This window comes from Heptranchias perlo, unplaced genomic scaffold, assembly GCF_035084215.1.
Source record: "Heptranchias perlo isolate sHepPer1 unplaced genomic scaffold, sHepPer1.hap1 HAP1_SCAFFOLD_1070, whole genome shotgun sequence".
In the NCBI taxonomy this organism is placed as follows: Eukaryota; Metazoa; Chordata; class Chondrichthyes; order Hexanchiformes; family Hexanchidae; genus Heptranchias; species Heptranchias perlo.
This window is the reverse complement of record NW_027138290.1, coordinates 30,069-39,675: the sequence shown is the minus strand read 5'-3', so window position 1 is coordinate 39,675 and position 9,607 is coordinate 30,069. Positions and strand designations below refer to the sequence as shown.

Here is a 9,607-nt window from a genome sequence, read left to right as displayed (position 1 = left end):
CCCGCCCTCCCAAATGGGGTTGAGGCTGGGGGTCAATTGAAAATGTCAAAACTGAGATTGGTGGATTTTTGTTGGGTCACGGAACCAAGGCGGGTGTAACCGTAGTACAATTGAATGGTGGAACGGGCTCGAGGGGCTGAGGGAAGTGAGGGAGGGAAGGGGGGAAGGGAAGGGGGGAAGTGAGGGAGGGAAGAGGGGAAGGAAGTGAGGGAGGGAAGAGGGGAAGGAAGTGAGGGAGGGAAGAGGGGAAGGAAGTGAGGGAGGGAAGAGGGGAAGGAAGTGAGGGAGGGAAGAGGGGAAGGAAGTGAGGGAGGGAAGAGGGGAAGGAAGTGAGGGAGGGAAGAGGGGAAGGAAGTGAGGGAGGGAAGAGGGGAAGGAAGTGAGGGAGGGAAGAGGGGAAGGAAGTGAGGGAGGGAAGAGGGGAAGGAAGTGAGGGAGGGAAGAGGGGAAGGAAGTGAGGGAGGGAAGAGGGGAAGGAAGTGAGGGAAGAGGGGAAGGAAGTGAGGGAGGGAGGGGAAGGAAGTGAGGGAGGGGAGGGAGGGGAAGGAAGTGAGGGAGGGGAAGGAAGTGAGGGAGGGAGGGGAAGGAAGTGAGGGAGGGAGGGGAAGGAAGTGAGGGAGGGGAAGGAAGTGAGGGAGGGAAGTAAGTGAGGGAGGGGAAGTGAGGGAGGAAGGGAGGGAGGGGAAGGAAGTGAGGGAGGGGAAGGAAGTGAGGGAGGGTGGAGAGGAGGAGATGGGGGAGGGGAGATGGGGGAGGGGGAGAGATGGAGGAGGAGACGAGGAGGCCCGAAGAATGGCGGCCGCCCCACCCCAGAATCCCCCGCGCGGCGGAAAGCGCCCGGGGAGCGGAGTTGGCGCAGGCGCGCTGCTGCCCCGGGCCGCGGGGGGGGCGGGAGGAGGAGCTGCGCATGCGGGGTGGCAGTCCGGCGGGGCGAGCTGGGCCGTGTGAGGCGGCCTCCCTCCTCCTCCCTCCTCCTCCCTCCTCCCTCTCCCTCCTTCACCTCCTCGGGGGGGAGGTTTTAATTGTTGCGGCGAATCAAACAAAACCCCCCCCCCAACACAGCGAGAGAAGCGGAACTGGGCCCCGGAGCGCGGAGCAGGGCCCCCCCCCCCGATTAAAGACAGGTTAGTACCGGGGGGAGGGAGTGGGGAGGGGGATTCACCCCGACTCGGGCGGGCGGGCGGGCGGGAGACGGTTTATTTACCTGAGGGAAGCGGCTCCCCTCCTCCCCCCGCCGGGGGGGGGCCGAGAGTCGGTTAAACGGCCGCCCCTCCCCCCCCCTCACATTCAAAACACAACCGCCCGCACCCGCCTGTTGTGACGTCACCGAGCCCCGCCCCCTCATCGTGAGGTCATCACCCCCCCCCTCATCGTGAGGTCATCACCCCCCCCTTAAAGTGAGGTCATCACCCCCCCTTATAGTGAGGTCATCACCCCCCCCCCCCCCCCCCCGACACAGTGAGATCATCACCCCCCCTCATCGTGAGGTCATCACCCCCCCCCCCCCCCCGACACAGTGAGGTCATCAACCCCCCTTATCGTGAGCTCATCACCCCCCCTTATAGTGAGCTCATCATCCCCCCTTATAGTGAGGTCATCACCCCCCCTTATAGTGAGCTCATCACCCCCCCTTATAGTGACATCACCCCCCCTTATAGTGAGCTCATCACCCCCCCTTATAGTGAGCTCATCACCCCCCCTTATAGTGAGCTCATCACCCCCCCTTATAGTGAGCTCATCACCCCCCCTTATAGTGAGCTCATCACCCCCCCCTTATAGTGAGGTCATCACCCCCCCTTATAGTGAGGTCATCACCCCCCCCTTATAGTGAGGTCATCACCCCCCCTTATAGTGAGCTCATCACCCCCCCTTATAGTGAGCTCATCACCCCCCCTTATAGTGAGCTCATCACCCCCCTTATAGTGAGCTCATCACCCCCCTTATAGTGAGCTCATCACCCCCCCTTATAGTGAGCTCATCACCCCCCCTTATAGTGAGCTCATCACCCCCCCTTATAGTGAGCTCATCACCCCCCTTATAGTGAGCTCATCACCCCCCTTATAGTGAGGTCATCACCCCCCCTTATAGTGAGGTCATCACCCCCCTTATAGTGAGGTCATCACCCCCCCTTATAGTGAGGTCATCACCCCCCCTTATAGTGAGCTCATCACCCCCCCTTATAGTGAGCTCATCACCCTCCTTATAGTGAGCTCATCACCCCCCCTTATAGTGAGCTCATCACCCCCCCTTATAGTGAGGTCATCACCCCCCCTTATGGTGAGCTCATCACCCCCCCTTATAGTGAGCTCATCACCCTCCTTATAGTGAGCTCATCACCCCCCCTTATAGTGAGGTCATCACCCCCCCTTATGGTGAGCTCATCACCCCCCCTTATAGTGAGCTCATCACCCCCCCTTATAGTGAGGTCATCACCCCCCCCTTATAGTGAGCTCATCACCCCCCCTTATGGTGAGCTCATCACCCCCCCTTATAGTGAGCTCATCACCCCCCCTTATGGTGAGCTCATCACCCCCCCTTATAGTGAGGTCATCACCCCCCCCCTTATAGTGAGCTCATCACCCCCCCTTATAGTGAGCTCATCACCCCCCTTATAGTGAGCTCATCACCCCCCCTTATGGTGAGCTCATCACCCCCCTTATAGTGAGCTCATCACCCCCCCTTATAGTGAACTCATCACCCCCCCCTTATAGTGAGCTCATCACCCCCCCTTATAGTGAGCTCATCACCCCCTTATAGTGAGCTCATCACCCCCCCTTATTGTGAGCTCATCACCCCCTTATCGTGAGCTCATCACCCCCCCCTTATAGTGAGCTCATCACCCCCCCTTATAGTGAGCTCATCACCCCCCCTTATAGTGAGCTCATCACCCCCTTATCGTGAGCTCATCACCCCCCCTTATAGTGAGCTCATCACCCCCCCTTGCAGTGAGCTCATCACCCCCCCTGATAGTGAGCTCATCACCCCCCCTGATAGTGAGCTCATCACCCCCCCTTATAGTGAGCTCATCACCCCCCCTTATAGTGAGGTCATCACCCCCCCTTATGGTGAGCTCATCACCCCCCCTTATAGTGAACTCATCACCCCCCTTATAGTGAGCTCATCACCCCCCCTTATAGTGAGCTCATCACCCCCTTATCGTGAGCTCATCACCCCCCCCTTATAGTGAGCTCATCACCCCCCCTTATAGTGAGCTCATCACCCCCCCCTTATAGTGAACTCATCACCCCCCCTTATAGTGAGCTCATCACCCCCCCTTATAGTGAGCTCATCACCCCCCCTTATAGTGAGGTCATCACCCCCCCCTTATAGTGAGGTCATCACCCCCCCCTTATAGTGAGGTCATCACCCCCCCCTTATAGTGAGGTCATCACCCCCCCCTTATAGTGAGGTCATCACCCCCCCTTATAGTGAGCTCATCACCCCCCCTTATAGTGAGCTCATCACCCCCCCTTATAGTGAGGTCATCACCCCCCCCTTATGGTGAGCTCATCACCCCCCCTTATAGTGAGCTCATCACCCCCCCTTATAGTGAGGTCATCACCCCCCCCCTTATAGTGAGCTCATCACCCCCCCTTATAGTGAGCTCATCACCCCCCTTATAGTGAGCTCATCACCCCCCCTTATAGTGAGCTCATCACCCCCCCCTTATAGTGAACTCATCACCCCCCCCTTATAGTGAGCTCATCACCCCCTTATAGTGAGCTCATCACCCCCCCTTATAGTGAGCTCATCACCCCCTTATCGTGAGCTCATCACCCCCCCTTATAGTGAGCTCATCACCCCCCCCTTATAGTGAGCTCATCACCCCCCCCTTATAGTGAGCTCATCACCCCCTTATCGTGAGCTCATCACCCCCCCTTATAGTGAGCTCATCACCCCCCCTTATAGTGAGCTCATCACCCCCCCTTGCAGTGAGCTCATCACCCCCCCTGATAGTGAGCTCATCACCCCCCCCCTTATAGTGAGCTCATCACCCCCCCTTTATAGTGAGCTCATCACCCCCCCTTATGGTGAGCTCATCACCCCCCCTTATAGTGAACTCATCACCCCCCCTTATAGTGAGCTCATCACCCCCTTATAGTGAGCTCATCACCCCCCCTTATAGTGAGCTCATCACCCCCTTATCGTGAGCTCATCACCCCCCCTTATAGTGAGCTCATCACCCCCCCCTTATAGTGAGCTCATCACCCCCCCTTATAGTGAACTCATCACCCCCCCTTATAGTGAGCTCATCACCCCCTTATAGTGAGCTCATCACCCCCCCTTATAGTGAGCTCATCACCCCCCTTATCGTGAGCTCATCACCCCCCCTTATAGTGAGCTCATCACCCCCCCTTATAGTGAGCTCATCACCCCCCCTTATAGTGAGCTCATCACCCCCCTTATAGTGAGCTCATCACCCCCCCTTATAGTGAGCTCATCGCCCCCCCCTTATAGTGAGCTCATCGCCCCCCCTTATAGTGAGCTCATCGCCCCCCCCTTATAGTGCCCTCATCGCCCCCCCCTTATAGTGAGCTCATCACCCCCCCTTATAGTGAGCTCATCACCCCCCCTTATAGTGAGCTCATCACCCCCCCTTATAGTGAGCTCATCACCCCCCCTTATAGTGAGCTCATCACCCCCCTTATAGTGAGCTCATCACCCCCCCTTATAGTGAGGTCATCACCCCCCCTTATGGTGAGCTCATCACCCCCCCTTATAGTGAGCTCATCACCCCCCTTATAGTGAGCTCATCACCCCCCCTTATAGTGAGCTCATCACCCCCCCTTTATAGTGAGCTCATCACCCTCCTTATAGTGAGCTCATCACCCCCCCTTATAGTGAGCTCATCACCCCCCCTTATAGTGAGCTCATCACCCCCCCTTATAGTGAGCTCATCACCCCCCCCCTTATCGTGAGCTCATCACCCCCCCTTATAGTGAGCTCATCACCCCCCCCTTATAGTGAGCTCATCACCCCCCCTTATAGTGAGCTCATCACCCCCCCTTATAGTGAGCTCATCACCCCCCCTTATAGTGAGCTCATCACCCCCCCTTATAGTGAGCTCATCACCCCCCCCCCTTATCGTGAGCTCATCACCCCCCCTTATAGTGAGCTCATCACCCCCCCTTATAGTGAGCTCATCACCCCCCCTTATCGTGAGCTCATCACCCCCCCTAATAGTGAGCTCATCACCCCCCTAATAGTGAGCTCATCACCCCCCCTTATAGTGAGCTCATCACCCCCCCTTATAGTGAGCTCATCACCCCCCCTTATAGTGACCTCATCACCCCCCTAATAGTGAGCTCATCACCCCCCCTTATAGTGACCTCATCACCCCCCTAATAGTGAGCTCATCACCCCTCCCTTTATTCCGACCTCGTTGCCCCCTTCCCCCCCCTTATTCTGACGTTAGCGAACCTCCCCCCCACTCTGCTGTAATGGAATGTTCCTCCCCCCCCACCCCCCGGCCTGCTGGAGTGGAACGCTCCCCCCATCTATTGTGACATCATAAAGAGACAGTGGGGGAGGGGGCGGAGTCTGTTTAACTGAATGGGAAACCCTGCCGCCATCTTGGGAAGGGCCAGGGACCCTCTTCGAGCACAGTGACAGGCCATTCGGCCCAACTGGTCCCTGCCGGTGTGTGTCTGCTCCTGCTTGGGGGGCATCCAGATCTGGGGTAGGGGGGGTATCAATATAAGATAGTCAGCAATCAATCCAATGGGGAATTCAGGAGAAACCTCTTCACCCAGAGAGTGGTGAGAATGTGGAACTCGCTCCCACAAGGAGTAGTTGAGGTGAATAGTGTGGATGGATTTAAGGGGAAGCCGGATAAACACATGAGGGAGAAAGGAATAGAAGGATAGGGGGATAGGGTGAGATGGAGTAGGGAGGGAGGAGGCTCGTGTGGAGCATGAACACCGGCACGGACCTGTTGGGCCGAATGGCCTGTTTCTCAAAGAACAGAACGATGCAGCACAGAAGGCGGCCATTCAGCCCATCGTGCGTGTGCCAGCTCTTCGGAGATTCTGTGCTGCAAATTTCAATGCAAGTGCAAACCAGGATCCTGGGCTTTATAAATAGAGGCACAGAGTACAAAGGTATGGAAGTCATGATGAACCTTTATAAAACACTGGTTTGGCCACAACTGGAGTATTGTGTCCAGTTCTGGGCACCGCACTTTAGGAAAGATGTGAAGGCCTTAGAGAGGGTGCAGAGGAGATTTACTAGAATGGTTCCAGGGATGAGGGACTTTAGTTACGTGGATAGACTGGAGAAGCTGGGGTTGTTCTCCTTGGAACAGAGACGGTCGAGAGGAGATTTGATCGAGGTGTTCAAAATCATGAAGGGTCCAGACAGAGTAGATAGAGAGAAACTGTTCCCATTGGCGGAAGGGTCGAGAACCAGAGGACACGGATTTAAGGTGATTGGTGAAAGAACCAAAGACGACATGAGGAGAAACTTTTTTACCCAGCGAGTGGTCGTGATCTGGAATGCACTGCCCGAGGGGGTGGTGGAGGCAGATTCAATCATGGCCTTCAAAAGGGAACTGGATAAGGACTTGAAGGGAAAGAATGTGCAGGGCTACGGGGATAGGACGGGGGGAGTGGGACTAGCTGGATTGCTCTTGCATAGAGCCGGCACGGGCTCGACGGGCTGAATGGCCTCCTTCCACGCTGTAACCACTCTCTGATTCTATGATTCTAACTGGCGATCTACCCGTTCCAGAAGAGGAGATGGCCACAGAGGAGGACTCGGGGGCCGTGGAAGACGACTTGCCCTCAGACGGGGACTCGAGCCGCTCGGACTCCCTCTACCAGCCGGCGGAGGCGTCGGAGGACTGGGACGGGCCTGCCAGCCCGCGGCGGCACCGCCGGGGGGCGCCCCGGCTCGGCCGCAAGACCTACATCTGCACCGAGTGCGGCCGCAGCTTCAACAAGTACTCCAACCTGAAGCAGCACCTGCGGGTGCACTCGGGCGAGAAGCCCTTCAAGTGCCAGGACTGCGGCAAGGAGTTCAACCTGCTGTCCAATCTGCGGCGGCACGAGCGCACCCACACTGGCGAGAAGCCCTTCCAGTGCCCCACCTGCGCCAAGGGCTTCAGCGAGCTGTCCAGCCTGCGGCGGCACCAGCGCACGCACACCGGCGAGAAGCCCTTCAAGTGCCCCTTCTGCGGCAAGCGCTTCAGCCGCTCCTGCATGCTGGTGATCCACCAGCGCACCCACACCGGCGAGAAGCCCTTCAAGTGCCTGGAGTGCGGCAAGGGCTTCAGCGACCCCTCCAGCCTGCGCAGCCACCTGCGCACCCACACCGGCGAGCGGCCCTTCAAGTGCCCCGACTGCGAGAAGGAGTTCCGCTACTCGTCCAGCCTGCTGCAGCACCAGCGCACCCACAGCGGCGAGAAGCTCTTCAAGTGCCCGGAGTGCGGCAAGGGCTTCACCAAGTCGTCCACCCTGACCCAGCACAAGGGCACCCACAGCCAGGAGCGGCCCTACAAGTGCCCGGTCTGCGAGAAGGGCTTCACCCGCCTCTCGGTGCTGGGCAGGCACCAGCGGGTCCACGCCTGGGAGGGGCCCTGCATCTGCGCAGACTGCGGCAAGCAGTTCAAGAACTCGTCCAGCCTGCACAGCCACCAGTGCACCCTCGAAGCCAAGAAACCCTCGGCCAGCTGACTGCCTTCTCCCCAGAGACTCCCCCCTCCCCTTCCCCTCCCCTCCCCGGCCGAATCAGGAATGCGTCCAGTTCCTCATTGACTGCGACGAAACGGGGCAGCAACTGAGGTCCGTTCCTCCGCACGCCTGAGAAAAAGAATGTGTGGAGGTTATTCTTTCAGTTTAAGGAGCTCCTCCTGTTTCTAATCGACCCCCCCCACCCTCCCCCTCCTGATTTTGTGGAAGATGCATCTCTGCGTTGACGTTAGTGGGAGTCGGGACACAGGCCCGAAATGTGTTTACGCTAACAGGGTACGAGGCGGGGCAGCTGTACTCTAATGGAGGCGTGTCCTACCCACAGTGCTCGGCCTGAGTGAAACCACTCCATCCGATGGCTTTGGACGATAGAGCCTTCTTACTCCCCCTAGGCAGCACGGGTAAGGCTCTACAGCCATTAAATGCGAACCTGCCTCTCAATGTGGGATGGCCTTGGGCGGGCGGGGGGGGGGGTTGTGGGGGGGGAGAGATGTTAAGAGGAAAAAGAGGCGGGAAGGTAAGAAAGGGGTTTTTACAGTGGGGCGGGGGGCTCCCACCAGGCAGTTGGCGCTTACAGGCTAAGGATCCACCGAGGTGTTTATTTACAGATAAAACAACACCGAGAAACACTAAAACGACAATTTACAACAAGGGCGGAGGAGAGGGGGTTGGTGAAGGGATCAAACAGATTCTCTTCAGCTGCCCATTAGAATTTGGACTCTTTTCCTTCCCGTCTGAAACACTACCCGAGACTTGCGATCGGCCTTTTCGGCAGGAGCTCGTCTCCCGGGATCCAAAGGCAAAGTTCCTTTCTTCACCCCCCACCCCCCCGCTTCACGATGTATTCCCTTCCCTTCAAATCGTGCTGAGACTTTTCGATTTGCAAGCGTCAAAATGGCTCTTGCAGGACGAAGCCCACCCTCACACGTAGACACACGCACACTTCAAACAGGTACCTGGTCCCGTTGCTAAGGAGGCTGGTTACGGAGGAATAAATGCCGGCATGGACTGATTGGTCTGTGTGCGTGCACAGTAAAATTCTAGGTAAAACACTGAGCTGTTTCCCCCAAATGTTCATGGGATGAGGTCTCTGTTTCTGAGGCGAGGCGATTAGGGACGGTTGGAACAGGCCCATTCAGCCCCCTCTCCTCGAGCAAACAAATCTACCGATCTCAGATTTTAAAAATGATTAATTGAGCTAGCCTCTCCTGCTGCTTTGTCGGGGGGGCAGAGTTCCGCACTTGGATCTAAGCTGATTGGCGGAAGGATTGGAGGGGACACGAGGAAAAACTTCTTTTGCCCAGAGGGTGGCGGGTGTGTGGGATTCGCTGCCCGAATTGGTGGTAGAGGCAGGGGGACCCTCAACTCTTTGTAAAGTACCTGGACCTGCACCTAAAGTGCTGTAAGCCGCAGGGCTACGGACCGGGTGCTGGAAGGTGGGATTAGAATGGGCGCCTGGTCGTTCTTCGAGCCGGGGCGTCCACGATGGGCCGAACGGCCCCCTTCTGTGCTGTATCTTTTCTCTGGTTCTTTGTATTTTCTCTCCTGAATGGCCCCGGCTCTGATTTTAAGGTTATGCCCCCTTGCCCTAGACTCCCCCACCCCGACCAGCGGAAATAGTTTCTCTCTATCTGCCCTATCGATTCCTTTCGAATTCCTAAAAGCCTCAATCACGTCACCCTCCCTCCCCTTTAACCTCCTATATTCCAGACACGGCAAACCTAGATTGTGTCATCTCTCATAAGGAGTAGAAGCAGGAGTAGACCTATCCCGCGATTCCCCTAGAGTCCAAATATCTATCCATCTCATCCTTGAATATCCTCGACGGCTGAGCGTCCACAGGGGTAGAGAATTCCAAAGATTCACCACCCTCTGAGTGAAGAAATTCCTCCTCATCTCAGTCTTGAATGTCCGACCCC

General features: G+C 57.1%; 1 protein-coding gene across 1 annotated transcript; it reads left to right on the top strand.

Annotated features, from left to right (window-relative positions):
- The first annotated feature begins 905 nt into the window (after positions 1–905).
- On the top strand, positions 906–8,145 carry LOC137307595 (zinc finger protein 774-like). The gene is made up of 2 exons (XM_067976884.1): positions 906–1,124; positions 6,730–8,145. The coding sequence occupies exons 1-2, from the start codon at positions 908–910 to the stop codon at positions 7,671–7,673; spliced, it is 1,161 nt and encodes a 386-aa protein (XP_067832985.1). The 5' UTR covers positions 906–907; the 3' UTR covers positions 7,674–8,145.
- Positions 8,146–9,607: the final 1,462 nt, after the last annotated feature.

Excerpts from the sequence above, each read along its gene's own strand:
- LOC137307595 (XM_067976884.1), top strand. The coding sequence starts at position 908 with ATGCGGGGTGGCAGTCCGGCGGGGCGAGCTGGGCCGTGTGAGGCGGCC. Across the intron at positions 1,125-6,729 it reads CCCCCCCCGATTAAAGACAG|AAGAGGAGATGGCCACAGAG; the intron begins GTTAGTACCGGG and ends TACCCGTTCCAG.